The sequence below is a fragment of the Erpetoichthys calabaricus genome, chromosome 1 (assembly GCF_900747795.2).
Source record: "Erpetoichthys calabaricus chromosome 1, fErpCal1.3, whole genome shotgun sequence".
Taxonomy (NCBI): Eukaryota; Metazoa; Chordata; class Cladistia; order Polypteriformes; family Polypteridae; genus Erpetoichthys; species Erpetoichthys calabaricus.
In genome coordinates, this window is record NC_041394.2 from 117,184,896 (window position 1) to 117,201,055 (window position 16,160).

A 16,160-nucleotide genomic window follows, 5' to 3' on the forward strand; every position below is an offset into this window, starting at 1 on the left:
TCCAGTTTTTCCCCTTTTTTGTATCTTATTAATGACAATTAAAAATGAGCAGAACCGACACTCAGGAAAACAACACTGAATAAACAAAGGCTGCAACTACTTTAGCATCAGACCCACTAATTAGTAAATAATGGATTAATTAAACAATTAGAACACCTAGAAAAGTAGAATGAAAATCAAGATGAGAATATTGTTAAAAAGAAAAAAATACCCATATAACTGCTTGGTACATTTTAATATATAAAAATACACTGTATATATATTTTACTAAACTTAAGTTTTCTAATTTATATATTGTTCCCAAAACACAGAACTTGGGAAATAACAGTTCACTTAATTAGCCCAGGAGTCCAATTAAAAACAGAAGCTGGTTGGAACAAAAACCTGCAGCGACAGGGGGTCCTCAGGACTGAGTTTGGGAAACACCGCTCTAAGGAAATCATGAGTCCCCAGGTCCTTTGACAGCTCCCACTGGCGGCACTGAGCAGGGCTGAGAATCCGAACTCCAAGTCCCAGGATTCCCTATACTCCAGGAAATCTGCCACCTAGCGTTTTGGGGCAGGCAGTGTCGGCATGTAACTGCCTTCTCCCATTCTTCCATTCCGGGGGTGTCTCCCACAATGTGCAAACAATCCAATCACATTTGGTGTTGGAAATGTTTGCCTTCTTCTTGCAAACACAGATCGATACTGTGCTCCATATTGGCAAAGGTATCTGCAAGCATTGTAGGAGTGATGGCAGCAATTTCCTGCTCAATGTTTTTCTGTAATTATTCCAGTGTACAAGGCTTGTTCTTGTACACTTTTTCATTCAGCTCCATGCCTCACTCATTCGTACATTTATCCAGGAATGCTGTGACCTTTACTTTGTTTGGATTGCTTCATTATTAAGACAGTAATACTGTACATCATAACTTGAGGCCCCGCCCTTTAGAATCACCCTGTACTTTACAAGCAGAGTAGGAATAAATTTAAGATTGAATACTGTTTTTCCCCATAAATAATGTTTTGGTTATGCACATTTTTTTCATTCATCTATCCATCTTCCAAACCAGCTTATTAAGGGTTGCGAGGAATCTGGTGCCTATCCCGGTAAGCATTTGGCACTACAGTTGGTTTTAACCTGTTAATATGCAGACATAATCCAATAATCTGACAAATACTCTGACTGAAGTCTAATGATGGTAAATTTATTATTTAACTATGTGAGAAGTGCTCAATTATTGATTTTTATAACATGAAGATAATTTTATCCCAAAGTAAAATACTTCAAACGAGTAAAGCAATTAGAACACATTTTTATTATTGTGCCTTTTCTATTATTTTATAATAAAAGTAATATTGCAAATCTGTAAGGTGAATTTACTTTTAGAAACTTGTGTTCATTACGTGTAAAAACTGTGCTACCTGAAAAAGGTTTATTTTAAGAGGGAAAAAAAATCTAACTTATTTTTTGATGGGTATAGATGAAAACTAAAATTGTGTATAGGTGTACTGCGTATAAAATGATATCTTAGCAAGTATACATTTCTTATTTTGAAGGAATTTCTCTCATATTTTCCCACATGATATTAAATATCATACTGAGCATTTTTAAGACTGTTTTGCTTAATTCAAGATAACTTGTCTTGAGTTATCTCACCTAGATTTTAAGTATAATTTCAATAAAATTCTGACTTAAAAAAGCACCACTATAAAAGATTAGTCTGTTTATCAGCTGTAAATATGAGCATACAGGGGTACATTTACTTATTTCAAGAACCAAATCCTTGTGAGCTGCATAATACAGGTGGAATCCCTTTGTAACAAAATTTATGGGACCATAAAAATATTTAATTATAACGGAAAGTTTGTTATAATGAATATGGGGAAAATATATATACTATTGTGACCGGGGTTGCCAGTGATTTGCCATCTCTAACGGCAGCCGCACAATGACAGCTTCGTAGCTACTCTGCTACATAAGCAGTACACCAAGGGCAAAGTAACTGGTTATGCTCTGCAGGTTGCTCAATGTTTCGAACATTTAACACTGGGCTTTGACCTGCTTTTCCTCTCAGTCTCCTGGGGCCTAATGCATAATGCCATGCGTAGAATTCACACTAAAACATGGTGTATGGACAAAAGTGGAATTGTGCGTAAGCACAAAAAAATCCAGATGCATAAATCTGTGCGTACGCCAACTTCCACATTCTTCCGCTTCATAAATCATGGTAAGCGAGAAAGTAACGCACGTGCACGCACCTGCTGTCCCACCCCGTCTTCTCCCAGAATTTCACCTCTTTAAATATGCAAATCAATATAAATATCCCTTAAGTTCAGCATTCTGTGAAAAGACAATGGCAAAAGCACAGGGGGAAAATAGAAGAATTTCAGCAAATACCAAGTGGAGGGAAGGAAAAACGTACTATTTGTTGGTTTAAACAACAACAAAATGAAGTTGATTGAGTGACATAGAGTGTCGTAGAAACTCAAAAGCTCAAGTTCACAAGGACACACAGTACCCGAAATAAAAAAGAACTTGTCAGATATCAAAGTCACAGTGAAAAGGCGAGCCATAGCCCACCGTCTGAGTGTCATATGGAAGCTTATTAGGGTACAGAGAAAAGAAAAAATAAATAAATAGGGACACAGTGGGGAAAAAAGTGAAATGTCAACTTTAATCTCAAAATTTACACTTTAATCACGTAATTTATTTTGTCATTAAAGTAGAACATTATAAACTTCATCTTAAAATAGTTTAATTTACTAGTTTCTCAAATCCCATCATAACTAAAGTAGCACGTTAAATGCTTTGTTTTGTATGTGTTCTTCTATGTGCTCAATGTGTGTGAATTACTACGTGCTTCTTAAACGGGCTTTCTCTTCCTCCGACAGGGCACAGAATACATTACATTCATGATATCACAGCTCGCCGAACAATTTAAATACTAAGACGTATACTTTGATATTATTTTCATGATGAAAGGAATTAAAGCATGTATTAAACATGGAAACATGGTGGCGCAGTGATAGTGACGAAATGGAGACCTGTCCAGAGATTGTTCCAGGTCCCGCAAGATGCTTGCTGCACTGTGCACGAACTTCAATGAAGTAATTTATTGAAGCAGTACTGTCTCTTTCAAACGTACATTGTAAACCCCCAATTCCTGTCCTTACTTTTCTTTCTCCAAGTAACTAATTGCCACACAATCAGCTCTGTAATAGATGTAAAACCATCTGTAAGATGAGAATGCCGATTCTTCAAAACTTTTTAGGATCATTGAAATATCTTTGTGGTACATGTTTAATTATTCCATCTATCTATTCATCCAGGGTTGCGCCAATCCCAGCAAGCATGCAGAGCGAGGCAGGAACAATCCCTGAACGGGGCGCCAGCTCGTCACTAGCGCTGTGACACCATGTCCTCACATGTTTAATTATTAACAATATAGATTATTTAAATGATGTTAAAATTGTATTTGTATAATGTAATAAACATATTTTGCTGCATTTCACCTTAAAAATGATATTAAGAGTTCCAAATTTGGAAATCTAAATCAACTTAGAAGCCAGTCGTCATCATATATAAATATGTGCTTTATAAAGTGGCTCAGGTTGTGCAATATTATAACTGTATCACAAGTTTACAGTGAGGTAATTGTACTTATAAGTACAAGTAGTTCTACCAGGAACACTTGATGGACTGATTGAGTGCCTTTATAATTCTTGGGATGAAACTGTTTCTGAACCACGAGGTCCCTTCAGGAAAGGCTCTGAAGTGTTTGCCATATGTGTTGAGGCAGTCCAAATAGACTGTGTGCATGGCTGAGGCAGCGTGTGCTTGATGCTATATACCGGAAATTCTTTTTCTGATCAGCTGTTGTAGAGCTGTGATTCCACACTCAGATACAGTGGGATAAATACTCCGAGTGGTGCAGTGAGAGTAACAACGCTAAAGCAGCTATGGTATTTGGAATAGTTTGGCCATTCCATGGACCATTATATTATTACAAGTTAATTACAATCAGATACCTTAAACTAATAAACGATATGCAGTTAAGTTCAGTGTATTTGATAAAGCCGTGTCAGGGATGTGGATCTAAAAAACAAAGGGAAACCACACTGGAACAATAGCACTGCTTTGATGCTGGGTGCCGCCAGTTTGCAAAACCGAGCAGAGAAATTGCGTACGTCAAGGACTGAGTGAAATTATGCGTTGTTTTAGGCCAAGATTAGTTTTTATACATCGAGATATGAGTGTGGAAACGAGCGTACGCAACATTTTTGTGCGTATGCACCGTTTATACAGGCCCCTGATCTGCCACAGCAGTGAGCCTGAGTCGCTGGTGTTCCTCTAATCTGAAGATAGTAGGTAAAGCAGGACATTTACAGTGTTGCAGCTCCTATCTTGTGTCCTTGAGTGCTGAAGTAACAGCTTCTATTTTGAATGAGGTGTTGAGACTGTAGCTGCTTTCTCTATATCACAGGGATTTTGAGATTCTATTCAATGGCTGCTAAGGCATACTTTACATAGCGGTACATTAAATATATAAATATCTATCTATGAACTTTTTGAATTTGTAGCCTGTCCGCTCAACCCTTCAATCAATTCTAAATTATTTCAAGTGTATGAATCTGCAACCACACACAAACATTACTAAAAGAGCGATAGTACAAAGATGACTGGACTTCACCACTCCGCATGCCCACAGCAGGTCTGGAATAGAAGCATCTGAACTGCAGCCTGTCAGTGACAGGACAAAATAAATGACACAGCAGAAGAAACTGAGGAGTATGGGTGATTCAGGATGATAGCTGAGATGAATAATGAGAGATAGGAGGAAAACATTGCTAGTTAGAGCAGTGAGTGATACCATAGGTGCTTGCAATTTTCTTGTTTTGATGACGTCTCTGGGACCTTAAAAAAAGTGTGATGAGACTACATTGCATTAACAAAGTAAGGTGTTCCTGCATCCACAAAAAATCTACCTGGTGTCCTGTGTGGTTCCTTTAAAGGTTGCTACAATGCAATATTAAAAATGCTCTTGGCATTACAATCCAGTAAGATTTCAAGTTCTGAGTTGTAGCAACATAATCTTTTTGACAAACATGGTACAATTTACATAACATAAGGCAGCATTCCCAAACGATCTGAATTCAATTCAGGGTCTTGGAGAGCTGTAGTTTGAAGAGGCATCTCTTGGCAGAAGGCAAGAACCTACTGCAGACAGGGTTCTAGGTTATCCAAGGGCCCACTCGTGCACACTCTTCTAACCATACATTAGATACAGAAGGTTTAAAGAAATAAACAAGAAATGGGGGCATTGTTTTAATCTTTTATTTATGTGTATTTTAATAACTTTTGGTTTTCACATTTATTTTATATCCTTTTATTTTCTAGTCATTGTAAACGACATAGGAGCATATTTCTGTTTCAGTAGTAAACCATTTAATAATCGAAGGAGCCCTGAATATAGTGTCAGTGTAATACAGGGCCAACTCAAAACACACACACACACACACACACACATACACACACACACTGACTTATAATGGACCAATTCATCGTTACTGTTTGATTTACCATATGTGTCTTTTGCACTTGAGAGCAAAACTCGAGTTCCCCATGGAAAAACTAACTAGCATACATTGCAGCACTCAGTTTTTTATAGGTAAATTATTAAGGTTTTCTTAAATTGGTTCATTTGTTTTTACAAACTAACTATTAAAGAAGAAGGTTGATTCATTAATATTTCAGTTGAAATATAAAAACTGCGGCATTTTTTTCAGGATACTGCTAATATTTTTCTCTCTTTCTCTTTGCATAGGTATATCTATTCGTCCCTGCTGTTTTCACAGTTGTGTGCTTTTTCATTGTGGGAATGTCCCTCTACTCTGATTCAGTCAACACAGGCATCAGTTTTGCCCTCACACTGACTGGTTTCCCAGTTTATTTCCTTCTGGTTCAAAATCAGAGACTGCCCTTATGCTTCATCAGAGCTTTTTGTAAGTGGCCAACAAGGCTTATTCTTGTACTAGAAATTCTGGTGCCAACTTCAGTATTTCAAAATTTCATTCAAATCCTGGTACATCAATAAAAATCACACAGTACTTACCAAAAATTGTGTGTTAGACATGTTTGAGTTTGTGACAGCCTAATAGGATGTCATAAATAAGGACCATTGTGTAATAGGCAGTATAGTGGTATGGATTTAGTACTGCTGCCACACTACTTTGAGTGCACTGCTTGAATTTGTCACCCAGTAAGAGTGTGTGGCATTGACATGTTCCTCCTATGTTGACATGAGTACTTTTGTTTCATCCTACATTGCAAAACAATTTATGTTAAGTAGTTTTTATTGGCAGAGTGTGAGTGTGCATGTGTGGTAAATTGGCGTTTGTTGATTTTTGAAATTTGTTTGATGGTGACATCCTTTGACAAATATTTTCCTGGAAATTCTATTTGTGGCAGACTTAGCCTTTTTTTCCCAGCACCCCATGATACTTTGTGAGCCCAGTGTGACATCACAATGCTGCAGGAGTCATGCTCAGAACTTTCATGCATTTAATCACCTCTGCCCATTTTATATAGCTGCCCAGTTTGCTTTATGCATGAGTGATGTTACCACCTGCGCACTACTCCAGACAGAATTGCATGTGTTTATAAAGAAATACAAACAAAAAAACTTGTAATGTTTTCTTTTGAGGGGTATATTAGCTGACCATAATACAAATATTATAAGTACCCCTGTCAAATGCATAATGTTGATCCCACCACTAGGACCTATCACTGTAGCCTTTTTTGGAGTGTTCTCTTGCCCTCACCTCTGATTGACCTAGCTGAGAAATAATTAGGTTACCAGCCCCCAGCCGTTGAATAGAGCAAACATGCATGCTGGGAAGAAGGCTTTCATAAATATGAATCTTTATGAATTATTAAAATAGCTAATGGCATAAAAAAAGGAAAATATTGTACGCTTATGTGTACTGTACAACCTGGTAGTGTTAGATGTTTACTTTTCCAAGTGGTTCATTTCTTGCTTTAAGTGACAACAGTAAGACAGAGCCTTCTTGAGTTGACTTTGCTCCTCCTACTTTCTTCTGTCTGATCAGCTCTTTTACTGTCTTTATTAAGCTAATCTGTGCGTGATGTGCTCCTCCTGTCTACTTTTTAAAACTGTTTCTTGTCTCCAGAAAGTCTTTTTAAAGTTCATACATGTCTACCATAAGAGGCAACAGGCTATAGCCAGGCATACTTGTGTAACTAAGAAATGGAGGTTATAAAAAGTGCACTTGTGCTTTGTAGTAGATGAATTTCTTAATCTCTTATTGCCAAAAACATTGCAAAGTTGTAATTCTAAATTTCTACACCTACAGTTTCACAGAGCTTTTTATAATTTCCCTTTAAACTAATTATCAAAATATTCAGGTAACGCTTCAGCAAATACAAAAGCATTAAAAAATAAGGTACATTTTGTAGTGGCCAAGTAATATGCTAAGCTGCTTTAGTACAGAAAAAAATAAAGTGACTTTAAAAGTACATTTTACAAATGTTGTAAGAAAAGCTTTATAGAGCTCTGTAAGAAAAGCTCTGCCACTTCCTCCAACAGTATTTTTAAATAATGTTATAAGAAACACTTAACGGAAAGTGTTGCTCATCTCTAAACAAAAAGTTTGTTGGAAACTGTGCATATTACCTGTTTTTCTAGATGTGTTCATGAATATTTACAGACTGTTTTTCTAGATGTGTTCATGAATATTTACAGATAAAAGTCCGGTTTAATAGTTTTTACTTTAAGCAGTTCTTAATCAGACTCTTTGGAGGAATGGCCTTTCACTTCTGTTGATAAGTTTGACATGTTGATTTTATTATTTTACAGACACCCTTACTATGAAGCTGCAGATTCTCTTGGAAGTGGTGCCACAGGAGGTGCAGACCTACTAAATCTTGGGCTGATCAAAGCTTTTACTGCAAAACTTAATTCTGCTTTATAGAATACTGTACGTGTACAAAACATGCCATTAGATATTTTAACCTGAAACACAATATCTTATGGGTTAAAGACCATCACTGTGAACAGCATTTATCTAAATAGGTCTGTTTCACTATTGATGTGAGGCTTTGCTGTTTAGGAAGTGACATAATGTACCGTTTTTTGCTTCAAGTAAAACATATTAAAAATATTAGGTCAAAATTATTTAAAGTGACATTTGATATGATGGTAAAGTTGATGAAATTATCACCATATAACAGTTCAAAAACATAGTGAAAAATCAGACACAGGTACAGGAGATATGTTTCTGAACACAAAGACTTCACGTGTGCACTCAGCCAGCTCTAAAATAATAAGGCAGACATTTTTACATACTACTCATGTGCAGCAGCACCTTACGCATAAATTATATAAGCTATTACAATACAGTTCAACCAACAAATTACCTAAAAAATAATTGACTTATACCGCACACAATATAATTGCTTTATTGCATATTTTGGCCATGTACTTTTGCTATTATTAATAAGAGGACGGTAAATTAATGATAAACCAATCATATATTTCCCAGCAAATAGTTAATGTAATGGAAACACTGCCTATTGGTTCCCTTTTGATTACAGGATAACCTAGCAAATTTTAAGAAATAAGACCTTTTGAAAGGCATACTATATAATTAAATACTATACTAAATCATACATTATTTTTTATTAATACAGGAAACTTTTCACCAGTATTTTCATGTCATTTTCTACCCCACTTAATCCTGAGCAGGGTGGCGTTTGGTTGAAGCCTATCCCAGCCAGCATAGGGCTCAGAGCAGGAACAAACCCTGGACGACGTGATTGTACATTAGTGGTCAAACACAAACTAGGGCCAATTTAGCATCACCAGTTCATCTAACCAGCATGTTTTGGACAGTAGAAGGAAACAAGAGCACCCAGAAGAAACCCAGGCAGACATTGGGAGAACATGCAAAATCCACACTAGGATGCAAACCCTGCTCTATTTACTACAAGGCAGCAGCTCTGCCACCACATTGCCCATCAATACTATGTCATTTAATTTACAGATGATGAAATTTCCGTATTTGGAGTCTGGAACCTTATTTTTTAATTTTCTAATGTCATTACAAGCTATATGTAATATGTTAATAATTTAATGTAATTATATGTCATTTTATTTAGAGAAATTTGGAAAATATACTATTCAAGCTGACAAATGTTTGCTAACCTGCTAAAGGCAAACAGACTGTATCATAAGATATTTGCTGCCTATGTGACAAATTGATTGTTTTTCCCCCATCTATTTCTTGTGTTATAAGTAATTTGTATAATTTAAACTTGAAATGAAATGGAATGTTAATGCTTGTATGATCACATAACTGATGGAAGGTTTAGTTTTATTGCCTACTAGCTGAAATACCCAGTGGTGCCCGGGAGGAAAAGAAAGTGTTTTTTTTTTAAATTGTTTAAGAAAAATATAACTAAAAAAACACAACTTTAAAAATAAATTAACAAACAATGAAGACTCACTATTGTGCTTGTCTTGTGGTATTGTATGTATGTTATCATCCAGTTGATGCTCTGAACCGGCCAACTCTATTTCATTTCAAAAGCAACAGGGGTGCGGTGGTGCTCAAACATAAACAATGCTGGTAGTCATCTCCAGTTTGCCCTCTGGTGGCTGTTCAGAGTGTCATCTGGATGATAACATGCATACAAGACCGCAAGATCACCCCCCACCCTACCCAGAAGGGGGTGGGTTAGGGTTGATTTCACCCTACAGTATTTGTAGTCGACCAATGAGAAACGTGTATTTCTTCCTTGACTTCTACTTACTTTGGTGACTAAGATCTTCTCTGAAGGATTCTGGTAGTGTATTGCCTTCTATTAACTCCTACCTGCTTTACCTGCATGCATTGTTGAACAGTCCTCATTAACAAAGGGTACAATTATAATAGAGAAAAACAAATTTGTACTTTACTATTAATAACTGTTTTGTGCCTTCAGTTTTTTCTGACTTTCTCTACTATCCTTGGACACATTTGTTTATCCATAGGAGAGGTGGCGCATATCAGTTTGTTATACTGTGTTATTAGATAGATAGATAGATAGATAGATAGATAGATAGATAGATAGATAGATAGATAGATAGATAGATAGATACTTTATTAATCCCCAAGGGGAAATTCACATACTCCAGCAGCAGCATACTTATAAAAACAATATTAATATAAAGAGTGATAAAAATGCAGTGCAAGTTACCAGCACACCACTGCGTAGAAGAGGGTGCTCGTCACAACCGTCTGATAGAACATCTGCAGCATCTTATTGCAGATGTTGAACGACAACAGCCTTCTAAGGAAGTATAGTCGGCTCTGTCCTCTCTTGCACAGAGAATCAGTATTGGCAGTCCAGTCCAGTTTATCATCCAGCTGCACTCCCATGTATTTATAAGTCTGTACCCTCTGCACACTGTCACCTCTGATAATTACGGGGTCCATGAGGGGCGTGGGCTTCCTAAAATCCACCACCAGCTCTTTGGTTTTGCTGATGTTCAGTTGTAGGTGGTTTGAGTTGCACCATTTAACAAAGTCCTTGATTAGCTTCCTATACTCCTCCTTCTGCCCATTCCTGATGCAGCCCACTATAGCAGTGTCGCCAGCGAACTTTTGCACATGGCAGGACTCTGAGTTGTATTGGAAGGTGTATAGAGGCTGAACAGGACCGCAGAAAGTACAGTCCCCTGCGGCGCTCTTCTGCTGCTGACCACAATGTCAGACCTGCAGTTCCCGAGACGCACATACTGAGGTCTGTCTGTAAAATAGTTCACGATCCATGCCACCAGGTATGAATCTACTCCCATCTCTGTCAGCTTGTCCCTAAGGTGCAGAGATTGGATGGTGTTGAAGGCGCTAGAGAAGTCCAGAAAAATAATTCCTACTCGGCATGTAAAAATCCATGTCCAAGTAGTGAAAAGTGTCCAGGAAACGAGTCCACATAAAAGAAAGTGGTAGGAGTGATAAGAGATATAGAGAAAAAGGTAGAAAGATAAAGTCCTACACGGAGCTGCTGGAAAGGCTGCCACTCACAGCGGCGCCTAACTACTACTAATGTTAGGACTGATGCTGGGGTTTTCCCTGACCCATACCCTGTGGCACTCTATTCCCTCTATTAAAATATATTGTCCAACTGATATAGGTGTCAAAAAGGGGGGAGCATTTGACATTGTATTTAAAGTAAACTGACTTTAGGTTACTGTGCAGCAAAAGTTATGTGTTACTAGTTTGAATATTGTGAGATCAACCAAATGTCTCCTGCCTTAGTATTTATTTAGATTGACTTTATATTATTCCATAACTATCCATGATACCTAATCTTGCTTAAAAATATTTCCTATTTCTTACTTTACGTGTACATCCAGGACCTTTCCTCTATATTTGCATGTGTCTGAATGTGTCTTCAGTGGCACTTCCTTTCACAAGCACATTCCTATAAAGCCTGCTTTTCAGACTCTGTCATTATTTTCAAGACACCTTTCCTGCATCCTGTCTGCTTTACAATTTCCATCTTTGAAAGCGACTCCCTCAGTGTGCCGTTTCTCCTCCTTGTGTGTATAGCACTTGCACTTCCTCTTTCAATCGCATCACCAAAGCCAAACTGACCAATCACAACAAAAAGCCAAACACACCAAGGGACAGGACACACTAATACAGACCTTGGTTTTGTATTATTTAGTAGATTATTTACTTGTTGTAATGGATGCACTTTTGAATTAAATGGAATCCACAAAATCCAAAGCAGATACAACCATAGTGGCTACGTTTGTACTGAAGAACGTGTACTGAAGATCATAAATAAAACATAAAATTAAAGTAAACTTGTACATTGTGCTTCCACCTGCAGAATATAAATTGACTATTAAAAAACAAATTAGATAAGACAGAAGAAGAAACTGGATGAAAATGGCCATCTGCTTTTCTGCTAGCATTAATGTTAATAAGGCGTACCCCCAACAAAGCAGGCCTAATGCTTCAGGAGATTTTAATAGGAGGTACAACAGCCAGTATCTTCTAGTCCTTTATGGGATTCATAAGTATGTAGCTTTCAGCAATTACAGATGAAGTATTGAAATACTGACTAATAATGAACAAAACTTTTAATTCTTTATACCTGCACATAAAAGCTGCTCTTTCTAACCCATTACAGTAATCCCTCGCTGTATCGCGCTTCGCCTTTCGCGGCTTCACCCTATCGCGGAATTTATATGTAAGCATATTTAAATATATATCGCGGATTTTTTGCTGGTTCGCGGATTTCTGCGGACAATGGGTCTTTTAATTTCTTGTACATGCTTCCTCAGTTGGTTTGCCCAGTTGATTTCATACAAGGGACGCTATTGGCAGATGGCTGAGAAGCTACCCAACTTTTCTCTCTCTCTCTCTTGTGCTGACTTTCTCTGATCCTGACGTAGGGGGACTGAGCAGGGGGGCTGTTCGCACACCTAGACGATACGGACGCTCGCCTAAAAATGCTGAAAGATTATCTTCACGTTGCTACCTTCTGTGCAGCTGCTTCGTGAAGCGACATGCTGCACAGTGCTTCGCATACTTAAAAGCACGAAGGGCACGTATTGATTTTCGATTGTTTCTTTTTCTCTGTCTCTCTCTATCTCTCTCTCTCTTTCTCTGCTCCTGACGGAGGGGGTGTGAGCTGCCGCCTTCAAAAGCTTTGTGCCGTGGTGCTTTGCATACTTAAAAGCCAAACAGCCCTACTGATTTGTTTGCTTTTCTCTATCTCTCTGACATTACAGTATCTGCTCCTGACGCGCACTCCTTTGAAGAGGAAGATATGTTTGCATTCTTTTAATTGTGAGACGGAACTGTCATCTCTGTCTTGTCATGGAGCACAGTTTAAACTTTTGAAAAAGAGACAAATGTTTGTTTGCAGTGTTTGAATAACGTTCCTGTCTCTCTACAACCTCCTGTGTTTCTGCGCAAATCTGTGACCCAAGCATGACAATATAAAAATAACCATATAAACATATGGTTTCTACTTCGCGGATTTTCTTATTTCGCGGGTGGCTCTGGAATGCAACCCCCGCGATGGAGGAGGGATTACTGTAAACATAACAGCACATGGGTTTAAACCGGCCTTTAGTAGAGGTCTGCAAGCAAAAGAATTGCCAGACTCCAAGAAAAAACAAGCCATGCTAGGCACTTCTAACTACTAACACCCCACTGAAACTCAAAGGAAGACCAAACTGGGTCTAAGCATCTATCTTCTGAAAGGTTTTGCCTTCAGTGGGGGATCAAGCCAAGGGTCAAGCCATCAACGAACTGACAACTGAAAGTCTATTTGTTGCAACATACTCAAGATCCAGTTAATGGGATCACAGGTCCCTAATGCAAACAAGACAACTAAAAGTTTAAAGTGTTATGTGCTGATAACACCAAAAAGGAAAATGTTTTAAGTGAGTCCTAAATCATAAATGGAATTCATCTGCAGCGGATCAAGAGTTTTAGATATTAATAATCTTTCGTTGGGGTATTGGACCCCAAAACCAGACTATCATTATTTTTCTGCTGCAAAGTCTTTCAAAGATGATGTGAACTGTAGGTGATGGTGATAAAGAAAGAAATGGTAATTGCCTAAAGCACAACAAGGCAATTGAACTCTTTACACAAGCAACATGCACATATTGAAGATTTGTTTATTAATTGAAATAGTGAGTGGTAATTCTGAATTTGATTTATTTTGGATTTCCCTTGTGCATCAATAGGGAAAATATAATATAGCAGCCAAAAGTTTAGAAAGTGGGCTTAGCATTGCATGGTTAACACCTAGTGCAATAAGCAATGTTTGTGAGTGAATATTTATAGAATTACCTCATATTATAGGCCCACTGATACTTACCTTGGAGAATTAATGCTTGTGTAAAATCTACACTGCACCGTCTATCCACCTCCTGTAGTTAATCAGAATTTAACACATGAGAACTACTATATTTAATAATACATTAGTGACAAAATTGGTACTTACAACATTACCAGTTAAGGTTAATCCAATGTAAACATTGTTGGTTGTTAATATTTCAGTATATAGTAGAGGTTTTAAAGGGTTTTTTTTAACTAAAGTGCTTTACAAGATGTCAAAGAGAAAATTACAATAAAAGAAAAACAAGTAAGATCAGGCAATAATATTAATGAGTAAGTAACAAAGAAAAAAAAATCTTTAAGATCTTAAAAAACAGGTAAATACATTATCATGATGTAAGTCTCTAAAGATGAGTTTGGTGATAAGATCAGGTGTCCAAAAGAGAAAAAACAAAATCTGCATGGGTTCCAAGGCCAAAAGACCCCACTGGGCATTCTACCTAACATAAATGTTCTTAATGCATTCCTTTTTGTTTCCAGGCTTCATATGAAACGATTTGATGAAGTCAGTGTGGTGGATATCAGAGGCACACACCTTCATTCCAGCATCACAGATGTTCTATAAATGATCAATACGAGAGACAGAGACACTCCTTGAATAATCACGGAAAGACACTCAAAAGATGCGAAAGTATCAAAACCATAATCTTTACAGTTTAATTGGCTTGAGTAAATATTTGCTAAATCGTTTCCTTTTTTTGCTTTGGTGAACCGAATAAACAAAACTATAATTTAGACACATCTTCATGTCTGTATTTTCTTTTGCATGACCAATGCAGATGCTGATCTATTTAGCTAGAATGCCAGTCGTTTTTCTCCGATTGCTTTCCTGGTTCTCCTTTTGGAAAATGATTCATGTAAATTACCTCTGTAACCAGAAGTCCAGCCTTCAGGGGTGCTTCTGTCAATCACCTGTCTATTGCGAAACAACATATATGGGCTGTCTTCTTCTATCTATCCACAAGCAGACTGGACAGACAAGTGGCAAATGCAAAACATTTTCTATATGCCGGTGCTACAGGGTAGCGGATTAACTTTTTAAGAGACAGATTTCTTACACTAAAAGTCAATGGTTGATGGTCTGGCCTGCTGTTCTTATTGACAGGCCCCTTCAAATGTGTATTATTTCACCTCTTTTATTCATTATTTACACTAACAGTTGTTGCAGTAAACCTGTTCTGAAAATAAAATTGAACTTAAAATTTGCAGTGATTGTAAGCCTGGTTAAGTCTTGGACCAGTGTTAAATGCTTTTGCTGACTGCTATGATGTACACAACTTATTATTACAAAACTAAATAACTAACAGTTGGTTAGGGTTAAGGTTAGGGTTAACTTGTCCACAAGAAACAATCATCAAAGACTAAGTAGCAGAACGTTTTGAAAGTTATAAATATATTGGGACAATCAAAGGCCCATAACTGACTTTTAATCAAAATATAGATGCAGTCTGCAAAAAATGACAACAGTGGCTGTAGTGTCTAAGATGGCTGAATCTTTCTTAATGTGTATTCTAGATTATGTCAATTTTCTATTCATTTTGCATATAGTGTCTAAACTTAAGTTCTACTTGCTTGGTTTGAAGATCTTAATGTTAACAACAAAAGTAAAATAAATGAAATTGTAGAATGGAACAGTAAAATCACAAGGTCCCAACAGTCAAATCTGACAGATCTGTTTTATAAGCAGCTGTGCATCCTTTCAGACAGAACTATATTACAATATTCATAATTCCACATCAGGTCACAGGTTAAAGCTCCTGATGATAAAAATAAACAAGTTCAATACTATCTTATTCCAACTACTATTAATCTTTAATTTAGGGTGTCATTATTATTTATAATATGTATACTCTGGGGTTATTATAAGTGTTATATTTATTGCTCTCTCTTATTTATTTGTGCAAAGTTTATGGTTGACGACTAAGTTCTCATTTGACAAAAGAAATTTCCCTCTTAGTACAATAAACTTGAATTGAGCTAGAGACAGATAAAGTAGTGTACCCTTCACAAAACTAGTTGACAAAGAGTAATAGCAACTTCAGCATACACGGCAGTAGCAGACATATAAAGTCACAAAGGGGTTTTTATCACACTTTAGGACAGATTGTATGTGATACGTTAAATATTAATATTAGTATCACAGTGGTTTATTGCAGCCGTACAGCTCTAGAGTCATGTGTTCAAATCTCATCCCAAACATTGTTTGTTTTTGGAATTTGCATGTCTGGTGTATGTCTGTGATTGTTC

At 37.1% G+C, this 16,160-nt stretch overlaps 2 protein-coding genes across 2 annotated transcripts in view; one reads left to right on the plus strand and one right to left on the minus strand.

Moving 5' to 3' along the window:
* LOC114644301 (cystine/glutamate transporter-like) overlaps positions 1-7,926 on the plus strand; it is a 56,285-nt gene extending 48,359 nt beyond the window's left edge. The window contains exons 12-13 of the mRNA XM_051931768.1: positions 5,810-5,987; positions 7,862-7,926. Of these exons, the coding sequence (XP_051787728.1) occupies positions 5,810-5,987; positions 7,862-7,926 (243 nt within the window). The remainder of the gene's footprint in view (positions 1-5,809; positions 5,988-7,861) is intronic.
* Positions 1-16,160, minus strand: part of LOC114644348 (cystine/glutamate transporter-like) — a 621,881-nt gene that overhangs the window by 314,598 nt on the left and 291,123 nt on the right.